The sequence below is a fragment of the Molossus molossus genome, unplaced genomic scaffold (genome assembly GCF_014108415.1).
Source record: "Molossus molossus isolate mMolMol1 unplaced genomic scaffold, mMolMol1.p scaffold_m16_p_5, whole genome shotgun sequence".
Lineage (NCBI taxonomy): Eukaryota > Metazoa > Chordata > Mammalia > Chiroptera > Molossidae > Molossus > Molossus molossus.
In genome coordinates this window covers 84,974,687-84,990,392 of record NW_023425388.1, presented here as the reverse complement: position 1 = coordinate 84,990,392, position 15,706 = coordinate 84,974,687, and the positions used below count along the sequence as shown (strand labels likewise).

Here is a 15,706-nt window from a genome sequence, read left to right as displayed (position 1 = left end):
TAATACTGTACATGTGATTTGGAGAAAGATGTGTAAATTATACCTTCAAATGTTCAAAATTGTTGTCAAGAACTTGTTTAATCATTTGCAAGAATCATGGAAATTATTTATGTTACTGAACTCAAGGGATTCACTACTTGGGGTGCTCTCTATGCAAAAATGAGATGTGGTTTGTCCCAAGGTAGTTTTATTGACTTCCAGCAAATCAAGAAGACAGGGTATTCATAATCCAAAGCTCTATCTCTCTGAAGGGAGACTTAGCCATTACTCATATACAATATTTTGTCAATTTTACATGTTGATTTCTTCTTTGCAGTTGGTTATACTTATCAGGTTGGGTTCCTGTCCAGATTATTCTATTTACGGCTGGTCTGCAAAATACTGTGCTACATTTTAACATTTAGCAAGAATAGCATTTGGTAAGAATGGCCCAGACCTTGAGACCCTTGTCCTATCAAATACATACAGTAAAGTAAAACTAGACCATAAAGGTTATCTGTGGGTCCATATACTAAAGTCTTCAAGTTCAGAACAATGACTAATAATGTAGTGCTCCCCCTCTCTCCACTCTCCTTCATCTTGCCTTTTAGAATTTATCCTGCTCCTGTTATTTGCCCCTGAATATGTGTCTTAAAATATTATTTGAATTTTGATTGAACCACATCAATGTATAAATCTCAAAATGTAAGCAGATTATGTTCCCCTGCCCCTAATTCCATTACAAGTGTCTAAAATAGGGCCAAGTATGAGAGCTCAATAAATGATTTTGAAAATAACATGTCCTGAGTTGATCTTCTGTTGTATGTTATCAAAATCTACTATAAATATTCCAAGTCTGAGTTTTATATGTAGAGTCACTGCTTTACAACATCTACTAGGCATGGCTGCCTACAGGTAAAACTGATACCATAAAGACCTAACTTTTCATGTGAAAAGGGGAAAAAAACAACAACCTGAGTTATTCAGGTTTAAAGGAAAGATCCAAGGTGTTCCCCCACTTTATTATTTTGAAAAGGAATTCAGCATAGACAAAGCAATGTGATTTTAAGGAAATACTATAAAATATTACAAAAAAATTTACAATGCCCACTTCAGCAATCGCAAACAAAATGAACAATCACATTGATTCTAGGTGACAAAAGCTGTCACCTGAAGGAATTACAGGCTCATTTACAAAGCAAAAGTCTGTTGTCTCCTTTCAAAACATAATTTATACAACTAAATCCAAATATGGTTAGAATAAAATATCAGTAGACACACAGTTGTACAACAAGAATTTCCAATTCTTTTTTTTTTTTTTATTCCTCACCTGAGGACATGACTTTAGAGAGACATGAAGGAAGAGAGAGAGAAACACCAATTGGCTGCCTCCTGCACACACCTTGACCTGGGATGGAACCGAAACCTAGCAACCTAGCTATGTATATGGGACCATGCTCCAACCAACTGAGCCACACCGACCAGGGCTCTAATGTATTTTTGAAAAAAAAAAAAGCAGCATCTGCCAATTCTGTCAAAAGCCTGGGAAGAATTTTGACAACTCTTCTCATGGAACAAATTTCTTTAGATGTGGAACTCCTATGTTGAGATCTCCAAGATGTAGCTCTGAAATTAATTACTTAATAAACAAATTAATTCCTTAAAGAACAAATACTTAATGAGTGCTCCCCAACCCCCATGTACCCAGATACTACTCTAGGCCCTGAGGATACAGCAAAGAACAAGATAAATAAATCCCTGCTCATATAGAGAGACCATAATAATTTAACAAGGAGAAAACAGTTGGGGATAATTACCATAACGTGATAATGTAATAGAACAACTCTAGACTAGCTGACCAGGAAGTGCTTTTCTTTTGGTGATGTTTGAACTGAGGGCTTAATGTTAAAAGGCTAGCCATTTGAAATTCTGGACATCCCAGTAAGGAAAAGGAACAGCTATTGGAAAAAGCTAAAACAGAATGCGCTTGGCCTGTTGAGAGACAGAATACAGGTTGGTGTGGCTGGTAAACCAGAGGGAAGTTAGAAGACCAAGCAGACACCAGCCATGATAAGTAATCTGGGTTTTAATTTGTTTCAGGGGGAAGTCACTGGAGGGAATGTGATCTGATTTCTCTTTTAAAAGGCTCTTTGGCCCTGGCTGGTTTGGCTCAGTGGTTAGAGTGTCGGCCTGCAGTCCAGAGAGACCCGGGTTCAGTTCCTGCTAAGGGCACGCACGTGCCTCAGTTGCAGTTTGTCCCCGGCCCTGGTTGGGTCGTGTGGATGGCAACCGCTCGATGCATCCCTTTCACATCAATGTTTCTCTCTCTCTCTCCCCCTCCCCACTCTGTCCGAACAAAAAATGGAGGGACTATCCTCGGGTGAGGATAAAAATAAAAAAAATAAAAGGCTCCCTTTGGCTGCTCAGTGAAGAGATTCCACAGAGGGAAAAGATGAAAACTGGGAGCCCTGTTAGGAGCTTACTGCCATAGTTAAGGAAACGAAGGATGATAGTATGTACTCTGATGAAGTTAACACAAAAGGAAAATGGGAAAAAGAAGTTTTAGAATATTTTGGAGGAGAGACAAGAGATGATAGATCAGATGTGAGGGGTGAAGGAAATAAATGTATGAATAAACCAGGATATTCCTAGCCTTTGTTTGTGAAACTGGGTAGTTGGTGATTTAATATACTGTACTGAGATAGTCAAGTCTGGAGAATAAGCAGGTTTGGGAATAATTCAGTAATTGGGTCTCATTTGCATTTGACATTCCTATGAAATAAGTAAAGACTTCACAAAGACAGCTAGGTACGTGAGCCTACAATCTACTTATTTGTGTTCAAGTAATTAATGTACTTTAGAAGATTAAACTAAAGAAGATTAGGGGTTAATAGACACAACTGGATAACAATGTATATAAACAGAAGGGTGTATAAGCTATGAGCCTCTTTAAATTGATAAAGAGTTATTATTTTAGAGATGAGACTCTTACCATTGATGATTAGAATAATTATCTATGAGAAATTTAAGGGCACAGACTGTTTCAGATTGCCTGCCTATCAATGACAGCCTCCTCACTTACCAACTGAATAACACTGAGCAAATCATTTAACCATTTAGTACCTCAATTTCCTCATCTATAAAATAGGAATAACAATAGCTAACTATCTCATGGTGTATTTATGAAGATTAAATAAGCTAATACATGTAAAGCAATCAAAACAGTACCTGTCACATAATAAGCACTCAACAAATCCAAGTCAGTATTATTATAAACAGTCTCCCACACTCTACAGAGAAGTGTCTTCACACCAGTTTTCTAGTTAGATGCTAGATAACAGATGGCATCAAAGATTCAGAATGAGCTAGGGAAAGCAATATGAAAACCCACCTAAAAGAAGTGGAGGCTAAAAGTTTTGCAGAATTGTTGAGACCATCCTCTTTAACCATATGTTTGCCAGTCATTTCTAAATCTGTAGCTACAGTCCTGACCCAACCCTGGAGCTCTAGAGCCAGCTGCCTAATGGACACTTGACTGGGTAATTTAATAGGCATGTTATTGGAATAAAAAGGGGAAACAATCTGTGTTCTCTTCAGTTAGTGAATGATTAAGTGACCACCTCAAACTCCAGAAACTCTCAACTCTGCTCCATAAGTCAGGAAATCCATGCAATGAATGACCTCTGTTTTCAGCTTCATACTGAGTCAACTACATGAAATCTCAGGTAGCTACATCTGCTCACTTTATCATTAATGTTTTGCAATCATGATTCTACTGCATGTATTGTTTACTATAAATTAGTTCAAATAATTTCTTAATTTTGGGGGCAGAGAATAAGAAAATAAATGAAATAAAATATCAGATGCCATGCGATGACACCTAGGCTCTGCTGCCTGAAGTACAATGCACTGCTCTCTCCTCAAAGGAAGCAACTCTCAGCTATCTTATCCTGGGCCATGACTCCAATCACCACCAATGATGTCACCAATAGGGTGATCAGACATCCCAGATGGACAAGGGCAGTCCCAGCAAAATTCTAATAGCAAGGCCATCCACTGTAGATTGGATGAGAAATTATATATCTACTTATGTTATGATTACCAAGAGCTCTGCACAGCATTATTCATTCATTCAGCAAATATCTACCAAACATCAAGTGCCAGGCCCCATGTCGGGCTCCAGTATAATTCAGGATTCTAATATAAAAATGACAGATTTTGAAGAGCCATAAGATGTATACAAAATGGGTCGTATTTAGATCAAGATCTTCAGTAAGAGTCGCTGAATTACATCCCATATCTAAGAAGACATGAGAACAACAAAAACATAGTACATTTTCTTAGACATACAATAAAGAGATAACTGGATACATTAGACAGGTGATATACACAGTGTAAAACCAACAAATACTTGTTGAATAAATGACTAAAATGCCCCATCGTTTTGTCATCATGGGTGTGAATTGGGAACAGGTGATAAGGAAAGATGTTTATTTTTATAGGCAAGTAGCATAATACATAACAAGAATAAAAGCATCATAACTGCCCTGGCCAGTTTGTCTCAACAGTAGAGCTTCAGCCCACAGATTAATGAGTCGTGGGTTCGATTCTGGCCAAGGGCATATACCTCGAGTGCAGTTCATCCCCAGACCTGGTCAGGGTCGTTTGGGAGGCAACCAGTCAATGTGTCCCTCTCACACTGATGTTTCTCTCTCTCTCCCTTTCTCTCCCTCTCTCTCCCTCCCTCCCACTCTATCTGAAGATAAATAGAAAAATATCCTTAGGTGAGGATTTTTTTTAAAAGCATCATAACTATCTTTTCTTTTTTCCTAATTTAAAGCACTATTTCTCCTTTGACCCTCAAAACAAAACATAATTTATACATTTTAGGCTGATCTTTCCTTATTAACGTAGGAAGAATAGGAAATCTGAATTGGTTCAGCTGTGATTTCTTCCGAACAAGGAAATAGTATACAGATTAGGTAGGCAAGCTACCAGTAAATAATCACTCAAGCAGATATCAAGGAAGCTTATATGCTCACTTTACTTAAATACAGTTAACAATGCAAAGGCCTCTGACAAATTTAATGCTAGTAATTTTCAAAGCTTAGTTTTACAACTAGAGGGAATCTAAGAAGTAAGGTCATCCTGGCGAATCTAACATATTATCCTGTTGGGGATTCTGGCAACTTAGATGAAGGAGGCTGTAGCACTTTAAAGTTCTACTACATTCAATGTTTAGAACTGTTGGTGGGTAAAAATCCTAAAAAGATAATGCCTAAGGACCCCTCATTTTACTTTACAGATCATGATACTGAGGCCCAGAGTAGCCAGGAGTAATAGTGGGGAAACTGTGACAGAAAGTCAGGCACACTTGACCTACCTCTTCCCAGACCTTTTGCTTGCTGTGTATTCCTAAGAATACTACTTTTCTTTTCATCTATAAAAATGGCACTTACCTTTTAAAGATGTTAAAAAGATGAAATAAATTCCTATTTATGAAAACATCAGCATATAATTTATGCTCAATACAAGTTGATTTCCCTTCTTCCAAAGGGTAACTGACTTCAGAGACACATAGCTAGTGAGGGGCAAGAGGCAGGACTAGAATCAAGAATTAGGATCTCACCCTGGCCGGTTTGGCTCAGCGGTTAGAGCATCAGCCCACGGACCAGAGAGACCTGGGTTCAGTTCCCACTAAGGGCACGAACCTCGGTTGCAGTTTGTACCTGGCCTCGGTTGGGGTTGCATGGGTGGCAACCAGTCGATGTGTCTCTCTCATATCAATGTTTCTCTCTCTCTCTTCCTCCCTCTCTCCCTCCCACTCTATCTGAAGATGAATGCAAAAAAGAAAAAAGTCTTTGGGTGAGGATAAAAAAAAAAAAAGAATTAGGATCTCCTGCTCTGACCAGTGTGGGCCAGTGGTTGGAGCATCGGCCCATGCACTGAAGGGTCACAGGTTAAATGCTTGGTCAAGTGCACATACCTGGGTTGTAGGTTCAATCCCCAGTCCTGGTCAGGGTGCATGCAGAAGGCAACCAATTGTATTTCTCTCTCTCTCTCTCTCTCCCACCTACCCTCCCTCCCTCCCTCCCTCCCTTTCACTCTCTCTAATAATCAATGGAAAAACTATCTTCGGGTGAGGTTAACAACAACAAAGAATAATTAGGATCCCCTTCAGCACTAGAAAAGATTTTTACTTTTTAAATGGTCTCTGTCCTTGAATCATACCATAAAATATAGCTTTTAACTCCTGAGTTAAAGGGGGAAGGATTATTAAGGTAAATATGGGACACCACAGCCTACAAAAAAAGATATTTGTGCCTTGAGACACAGAGATGCATTTGCTAGAAACAAAGTTGCAAAGCAGTCAGGAAGTTTAATTCAGGAAGCATACATTGGCTACTTTTTAAAAAATAACATCTGCTCAAGATTATATATGTATCCCATTAATTTAGGATCATTTCTATTGGTAAAGTACTCTATATTAATATAATAGCATTAATGGAGAAAAATCTTTTATTAAAGAACATTTGTATAAAAAAGTGACATCTGCTCAGTTTGTACCTGAACGCTGCCCTTGTGGAAACATAATTTAGTAGAGTTTTGTTTTTTTTAACAGGTATTTTACAACTCATATTTCAACATTAGGTTTGCAGCAAATATGTATCAAGTGCAGATCGTGTGCAGGGCCCTGTGGACTATACAGACATAAATTAGACTTTGGTTTTGTCCTAAAAAAACCTCATAAGCTAATAGAGAAGAGGACAGAAGAAAGACAAAGAATGTAATTGTTTATTGAGCCTTGTGGTACATGAAAAGAAAAGTTCAAGGCCAGACCTATGGTGAGGCGTTCTTAATGCTACCTACTCTAGGATAAATGTCCACAGCATTGGCAGTGGGCACACATAGCACAGTAAACATCGTTTGAATTGTGTTCACTGAGTTCTAGTCTTATCTCTGACACTAGTTATGTTAAGTGTCATCTGTAAAATGAGTTCAAACGGATGATCTCTAAGCCTCTTTGAGGCTCTAACAATCCAAATTACATCATGTGATGGTGATAGCAAGAAAAACTATAGCTTATATTTACCACGCATATATTATGTGCCAAACACTGTGCTAAAGTGCATCGTTTATATTATTTTCATTTAATCTTCACAACAACCTAATGAAATTGCCATTATTATTACTATCCTTATTTTACAGAGGGGGAAAGGGAAAAACAGTATTAGGGGGCTGAAGTTGCGATTTGAAGAGCAGCAGTCTGAACCTAATCCAGGAGTTATTCTTAACCACTACACCCAAATTGTGTCTTCACGAAAACCGTTTTATCCGTTAAGAAATAAGGAAAAGAAAGAGTTTGGAAAAGGTCCTTCCTGACGGGCGGCAGACCTGACTTAACGTCATACTTGTCTGCTCCACGTGTTAGCAAGTCTCAGCACCTCCTGCGCGACGCGCGCGCTCCCACCGCTGTGCGCACCACAGCTGGACTGGACCGGGGACGGCAGAGGCGGCCCGGGCTCAGGCGCGCGGAAGGGCTCGGGGCAGGCCACGCAGGAGCGCGGGCAGGGTGGGTACCTGGGCTGCTGGCTGCTCCTGTCGGCTGGTTCTCCCACCAATCGTCTCCAAGATCGTCTGCCATCTCCACGCGGTCCTCGACGTGGGCGCACCACTAGGGAAAAGCTTACGGTAGCAGAGACTCGCTGTCTCTGAGCCGGGTCTGGCGTAGCAGCACCGACAGCCTCTCCTCGGACAGCGTCGTCTCCGCCCCGCAGCGACGGCGTCAGAACCTCCGTCCCGCCTCCCGGGCAGCCGCGCCCAATTCGTCGCAGTTTCCACACCTGGGTTCTTGGCAAGGATTGGTTTAGTGACTCAAAATAAATCCCCACCAAAGCACAAAGACAAGAATACACATAAACAAAAATAAAATTATATTTTTAATTGAACGGTTTTAAAACTTCAGGTTTTATTTTTGCAGAGAGAATATTGTCGAAAGTGTGAAACAGGATGCTAAGACAATTTTTTCTCTGCTCAGTTTCAAAGACTTGGAGCCGCGGGACAAGACCCGGGCACGTGGCTGTGTATTCGATTGTGTGTCGGTGTCTGTGGCGTCCTTGTGTTTGTACAGTTTGCTCTTATAAAACGTGCACAAGAATCCTGACCACGAATGTTGGGCCTTTGTTGTAGATGTGCGTATACTGCTCTTTTTATACGATATGAATAAAGAAAATGATTGGTCCGGAAGGGCTCGCCCACGGAAAAACCAGGTTGTCCCAAGAGTTTAGAATCAACCCCTCACCCCCCCTTCCGTTGCATTCCCCTTCTGCCCCCCCCCCCCCCCCGTTTTTCTGAAACGGGAGAAGCGAGCCCATTGCCACCTAACCATAGGTAACAGACCTACAGTGCTTGTCTCACTTTCAACGTGAAGTGGCAGAGATGGGCAAGGAAAACCTGACTGGAGCCAGCTGTAAAGTAAGTGTGGATGAGATTTTCAGGCTGGACTTCGTACCCAGCAGTAAAAATAATAGAAGAAAAGTATTAAATACACGAAATGTGGCTGGCAGTGGAATAGTGGTTTAAAGATGTGTAAGATATGATTGTGCCTTCTAGATTCAACAACGAGAGTAGAGGACATAGAACTTGAAAGACTGAAGGTATACAACTAATGATGGGGTACATCCTGGTAAATATTCAAGAATTTTAATCTGATGAGGATGGGATTAGTCGTAAGTGAACAATTACCCAAAAGCCACCTAATAGGTGGCTTATAAATGCATTACAGATTAGACTTGATCAGTGCCCTAAAGAAAAATTGGTGTAAAAGTAGCAAGGTAAAATCATCTGTAATCATAAAAATTAATGTCTTTCATGACGAAATATAAATGGCAGAAGGCTATGATGGTTGATAGATTATTGAAAAGGAAAATTGGATAAGAAATACCAATGTGAAAGAGGAAATGCCATAAATAATAAATATATGAAAAAGATGTTCTGTCTCATTATTCATCTGAGAAATAAAAAAAAAAATTAAAAAAAACTACATTGAAATCTGTTTTTTTTCATTCAGTAAATTGACAAAATTAAAAAGGCTGGGAATACCAAATGCTGGAGTGTATGTACATCAATAGGAATTTTTACATATCATTGTCCTGAATGTAAATTGGTATAACCGCTTGGAAAAGCAATTTGGCAAAATCTTGTAAATGTCAACATACACACGTTTCATCAATTTCCCCTCCTAAATATATACACTTGGGAAACTCTTGCATAAGTGTACCAGGAAACTATAAAAGAATATTCATAGCAGCACTGTTAATAACAGCAAAAAAAGTGGAAACACCCAAATGTGTTTGTATAGGAAATGGATAATTAAAACATAATACAGCCATACAATTAAGCAGAATAAATCAATGAGTATACATAATAACATGGATATATTTTGGAAACAATGCTGAGTTTTAAAAAGCCAAGTACTTACACCATACACAAGAATAAACTCAAAATGGATAAAAGACTTAAATGTGACTCATGAATCCATAAAAATTCTAGAAGAAAATGTAGGCAACAAAATTTCAGACATCATACGCAGCAGAATTTTCACTAATACATCACCTAAGGCAACAGAAACAAAGGAGGAAATGAACACATGGGACTACATCAAACTCAAAAGCTTCTGCACAGCAAAAGATACAATCATCAAAATGGAAAGGCAACCCACTGTATGGGAGAGCATACAAAAGGAAGACAAAGAACCCAATTTAAAAATGGGCAGAGGAACTAAATAGACACCTCTCCAAACAGGACATACAAATGGCTAAGAGACATGTGAAGAAATGCTCAACATCACTAATCATCAAAGAGATGCAAATTAAAACAACTACGTGGTATCACTTCACACCTGTCAGAATAGCAGCCATCAACAAATTATCAAACAACAAGTGTTGGCGAGGGTGTGGTGAAAAGGGGACTCTAGTACACTGCTGGTGGGAATGCAGACTGGTGCAGCCACTATGGAAAACAATATGGTGTTACCTCAAAAAGTTAAAAATTGAACTTCCATTTGACCCAGTGATCCCACTTCTAGGAATATACCCTAAGAAGCCTGAAACACCAATCAGAAAGAATATATGTACCTCCCCATGTTTGTAGCAGCACTATTTACAATAGCGAAGATCTGGAAACAGCCCAAATGTCCATCAGTAGACGAATGGATAAAAAAGCAGTGGTACATATACACAATGGAGTACTATGCAGCTGTAAGAAAGAAAGATCTCTTATCCTTTGAGACCACATGGAGAGACCTGGAAAGTATTATCGTAAGCGAAACTAGCCAAACAGAGAAAGACAAGTATCATACGATCTCACTTATTTGTGGAATATAATGAACATAACAGTCTGAGGAATGGGGTAGTCCCAGAGACGTGGAAGTGGGGTACAGACTGACAATCTCCAGAAGAGGGGGTGGTGAGGGAGAGATAAACCATATTCATATATGCATGGACATGGACAACAAAGCTGGGGACAGGGCGGGGAGGGAGGGGGGAATCAGTGGGGGGAAAAGGAGAAACATCTGTAACAAAAATTAATTAATTAAAAATAAATAAATAAATAGCCAAGCACTAGATGCCATTTTATGAAGTCCAAATACAAGGAAAATTAAAAATTGTTTAGGCAAAAAAATGCATATGTGATTTTAAAGTAAGAAAATGGTAAGCACAAAAATTAGCATGTTTCAGGTACCTCTCTAAACACTTTATATCTTAATTTATCTGACCATTATAACTCCATTGAGGCACTGTGTTGAATTGGATATTCTTTATTTAACACTGTCTACCTTTCTATGCCCTAGAAGGCTGATGCAAATGTCCCCTGAGCTTTGGGTTCAGCAAATTGGAGGCATCAGTAAGGAAAATGACACCCTATGTGTTCTAAGGCTGGGACCAGGGTGAGGCAGCAGAGGCCTGTGATACAATATTTAAGGAGGCACTCACTCTCAGGCTGGCAATTCCACAAACCCAAGAGCGTTTGCCCCTTTAAATGTGCTCCGGGGTGCCTACTTGCTTTACTCCAGTCCTGGCCCTCACCCCTCTACCAAAAACCAGAGCTCCTCCTTACTCCCTCAACTCTATTACCAGCCCTGGGGTTCTGCATCATCCCTTGTTTCCCTAACTCTAGCTTATCTTCATAGTCCTTTTACTAAATTATTTTCAATTATCCAATATAAGGTGTTCATTCCCTTCCTCCCCCCACCCAGGACTCTAATAGATACAGTCACTGCCTTAGTTTGGGTTCCCTGAAAAGAAGAACCTGTGACAAGGCATGGATGCAAGTAGTTTATTTGGGAGGTGATGGTGGGGGTGGGGAAGAAGAATAAAGGCAGGGAGAGTGAGACTAGGAAGGTGGAGTGAATTTTAAACAGGTTATTGGTATGGGCAGTAACTGGCTTTTATATCCTGTTGGGGACCCTCTGAGAAATAATGAATATAGACTGTGCCACAGAATTTTCCTCAGGAAGAAAATGCTAGGGCACTTATCCACTGACTGCCATCTATCATTGGGTGAAGATTGTCCCAGGGGACTTGAATTTCTAGCTACTCCCAGGTTATACTGCAGCAGAAGGCCGGTGCCAACTGTCAAGTGGAAAAGCATGATCTCTGGACCCATTTTCAGATATGATCCAGTTCTCAAACCCAGAGTCCATTGATTAAAGGGAATATGGAGTCCCCTGAGGAAGTTCTCTGCAACACAGCCAGAACACAGATGGGACAAAAGTAGGCTTACAGCTGTTCATATGGAAAATAACACAATTAATAAACAATAAACTCTGTCTTTTGCACACTCACAACTGTAAACCTACTTTTGCCCCACTCTGTATGCGGTATGTACTCAAACCTGTTCCAAAAGAGCCTATGACCATTTTACAGAGTAACTGTACACTGGGGAAATAGAAAGTGTCCAGCTCTTTCAATGGATGTTGGATGCAGGGAATTCGAACTGCTGCCATAAATTTGTATTAGAGTAGGACATACAGGGACCAGGTGATAGAGTCTTGGTCCAAATTTGTTTCACGGTGGCTCCAATGGATCCATCATCTTATGGTCATCTCTTCAGTTGCTGAGTGCATAATAGAGATGGCTATACTTTGCAGGTGCTAGAACCATCACATTGTCCCTCTGACCTATGAAGTAGGAACCATTAGGGTAGGAAGGCCAAGAGAAAGCCCCTAAAACTGCTTCTCCCACTCCATTTCAAAGATAGGAAGTCAGAAACACTATCTTACTCCAGTGGAACTGCAGAGATTAATGACAAACTCAAGGACGTAGAGGCTGCTGGGGGCTCAGTTTGCCAGTATGGTCCCTTCTAAATCAAATGGACCATGGCAAATGATGGTATCTTCAATTATAGAGGCTGTAGTAGACTGTTGCATCTATGGATGAATCAGTCAACATAGCCTCCAGCACTTGCTGTGTGATTTCAATCTGGCAAATGTGTGCTACTTATACTCAATTCCTATCAGGGAAGAAGATCAAAAGCAGTTTGCATTCACTTGAGAAGACTGAGCTCTGGTTCACGCAAAGCTGTGAATGCTTTCCTATGAACCCTCTCAGGGATGGTTTACTCTCCTGTTCTTTGTCATAATATAGTTCAAAAGGGCTTTATCTGACTCTTCTTCAAAACATCATTGATTCATTGTATTGATGACATAGTATTAATTGAGTCTGGGGAGCAGGAAACAGATGCCTTAGCATGCCAGAGAGTGAGTGACAAATTACAAATGTTCAGGGGCCTGCAACTTTTATCACATTTTTAGAAGTCTGCTTATCTGAGGCATGCCTGGCTATCCCCTTTACGGTAAAGAAAAAGTTATTGAACCTTTCATCTCCCACCTCTAAGAAAAAGAGATGTATCGCACTTTGGATTGTACATAAAGCCTGTGCCACACTTGGAAATACTTCTCTAGCCCATTTATCAAGTGAGTCCAACGGCTGCCAGTTGTTTGTTTGTTTGTGTTTTTAACCCTCTCCTGAAGATATTTTTTCTGTTGACTTTTAGAGAGAGTGGAAGGAAGGCGGGGGGGAGGGGCATCATTGTGAGAGAGACACATCGATTGGTTGCCTCCTGCACATGCCCTGACCAGGGTTGGGAATCAAACCTACAACCCACGTACATGCCCTTGACTGGGAACTTAACCTATGACCCTTTGGTGTGCCGGCCGACTCTCTAACCTCTGAGCCACACTAGCCAGCACAAAAGCTGCCGGTTTTGAGTAGGGTCAAGAGCAGATAGGGCTTGGCAGCATGTCCATGCTGTGCTACAAACTGCCCTTCCACTCAGTTCATGATAATGTGACAGACCCCAAGGTGCTAGGTGATAGATAATGATGCTATGTGGAATCTAGCAGGACCTAAAAGGAGAGTCACAGCCCACACTTCAGGGTTCTAGAGTAAGGCCATGCCTTCTGCAGCCAAGCCATTCAGAAAGCACCTACTGTCATGATACTGCACCCTAGTAGAAACTGAGCAATTGGCTATGGAACTTCAAATGGTTATGTGACCAGAGCCACCCTTCAGGACATGGGTTTTGTAAGGCCAGGTGTGCACAGCAAAAATCTACTGACCAATGGAAATGGTATACATGAGATCACATTTAAACAATGTCCAGAAGTCATCAAGTTACATGAACAGCTGCCTCAGATCTCCATGTCTGTTGTATTCCTCAGCTCGCACCTATGGTCAAATGAAGTATTGCTTATGACCAGCTGATGATGGAGAAAAATGCTTAAGAAGGTTTCAGGCTTGGTATGTTGGTGGAGCTGAAAATGGACCGCAATTTCATTACTGTCCCCCTCAGGCAGTGACCCTAGAGGACAGTGGTAAGGAGAATCCTGGTGGCCAGAGCTTTAAAGATATACATTTAGTTAGCCATCATCTTTGAATGGAAAGAGAAATAGCCTGAGATAAGGATAAACATAGTCTTGAGCAATAGTGAATGGCATGTTTGAGTGAGTCAAGGGCCTATAGACACTATTTGAAGTTCAACAGCAGAGATCTTGGAAGAGGCGTGTGGAGGGACCTAAGGGAGTGGCAAAGTGTGTGAATCTTGTGTCCCATGTTTAGGTCCACTATGTCAAGTATCAGTCACAGGCAAGACATCGAACAACCAGGTAGACATATGACTGATAGTATTTTCCGAAGGTGGCCCCCATATATCCCATCTTGCATACTTTTCTTACAATGTAACCTTGTCATTTCTCCCATTGAATAGTGAGGTCTGCATTCCTTCTCCCTGAACCTGGGAAAACCTTTAACACCTCAACCAATAGAATATGGTAGGAAGGATGTTCTGTGAATTCTGAGGCTAGATATTTAAAATTCAATGCATTTCCACCTTGTTACCTTGGGATGCTCACTTGGAACCCAGGAATCATACTGTGAGAAAAACCCAAAGTAGCCAACATGGAGAAATGACATGAAAAGAACATATGTAGGTATTGCAGCCCCGGCCCAGCAGACGTCGCTGCTGAAAACCAACATCAACAGCTAGGCCTGTAAATGAAGATGCTTCTGGATTAGTCTGGGCCCCAGTCATTGATTTACCCCCAGCTGTGGTCCCAGATATCAAGGAATAGAAAGAAACCATTTCCACTATATTCTCTCCAAATTCCTGACCCACTAAAATTCATGTTTTAAAAAAACACAGAAAAAACCCTGGCCTGTGGAACTGCTGTTTCTCCTCTGGCCATGATGAGGAGCACTTGTTTCTTGGGTACCTGCTAGTTGCTGAGACCATGCTCACTTGCCTTCTCTTAACCAAGGCTGGGTAGCCTGCCTAGAGTGCCAATGCATTTTTCCTTTCTCTACAGGGCGTGGTGAGGTCAGGTGGCTGAAGTAAAACTTGCTTTTGTTCATCTCATATCTTGAGGTATATCAGCTCTGTAAACATCCCTTTATTTGGAGAAAGAAAAACCTGATCTTTAACTTCACCTTTGGTACTGGAAAACTGATGTGTAGATGTCATGCTTATGCTTGAAGAGAGGAAACTCATTCTAGTTTGCACTTTGAAGTTACAGGATGAAGGTGGAGTGTCTTGCAGGCAGATCTTAAGGTCCCTAGAAGGTAGCATCCACTGAGGTGGAGGTGGTGTGGTAAGTGGCTGTCCCCATGGGGTTCTGCAGAGCTTCCCTGGGGGAGGCTGAGACTAGTGGTTTCTGACCCACCACAGTGGAATTGCTTAGACTTCTTATCCATTTGGTAAACATTGTGATGAACTTGGAAGTGAGGGAGGCTGCTGGAGGTCATTTACAATAACCTCCTACATCATGGGTTATTCCTATTAACAGATGGTTTTTCCCTTTAGTGTTTTACTTTTTTAATGTGGTAAAACACATAAATTGATCATCTTAATCATTTTATAACTGTATAGTTTAGTGGCATTAAATATACTCACCATCACCACCACCCATGTCCATAATTATTTTTATCTTGCAAAATTGAAACTCTATACCCATTAAGCAATAATTCCCCATTCCTATTTCCCCCCAGCTCCTGGTAACCGCTCTTTTACTTTCTGCCAATGAATTGAACTACTATAAGTACTTCAGTAAGTGGAATCATGTACTATTTGTTTTTTTGTGATTAGCTTATTTATCTTAGCACAATGTCTTCCAGGTTCATCTATGTTGTAGCATGTGTCAGAATTTCATTCTTTTTTAAAGGCTGAATAA

General features: G+C 40.6%; 1 protein-coding gene across 1 annotated transcript in view; it reads right to left on the bottom strand.

Moving 5' to 3' along the window:
- Positions 1-7,724, bottom strand: part of CMSS1 (cms1 ribosomal small subunit homolog) — a 401,568-nt gene extending 393,844 nt beyond the window's left edge. Inside the window, exon 1 of the mRNA XM_036242374.1 lies at positions 7,561-7,724. Within this exon, the coding sequence (XP_036098267.1) occupies positions 7,561-7,624 (64 nt within the window). The 5' untranslated portion in view covers positions 7,625-7,724. The remainder of the gene's footprint in view (positions 1-7,560) is intronic.
- Between the last annotated feature and the right edge of the window lie 7,982 nt (positions 7,725-15,706).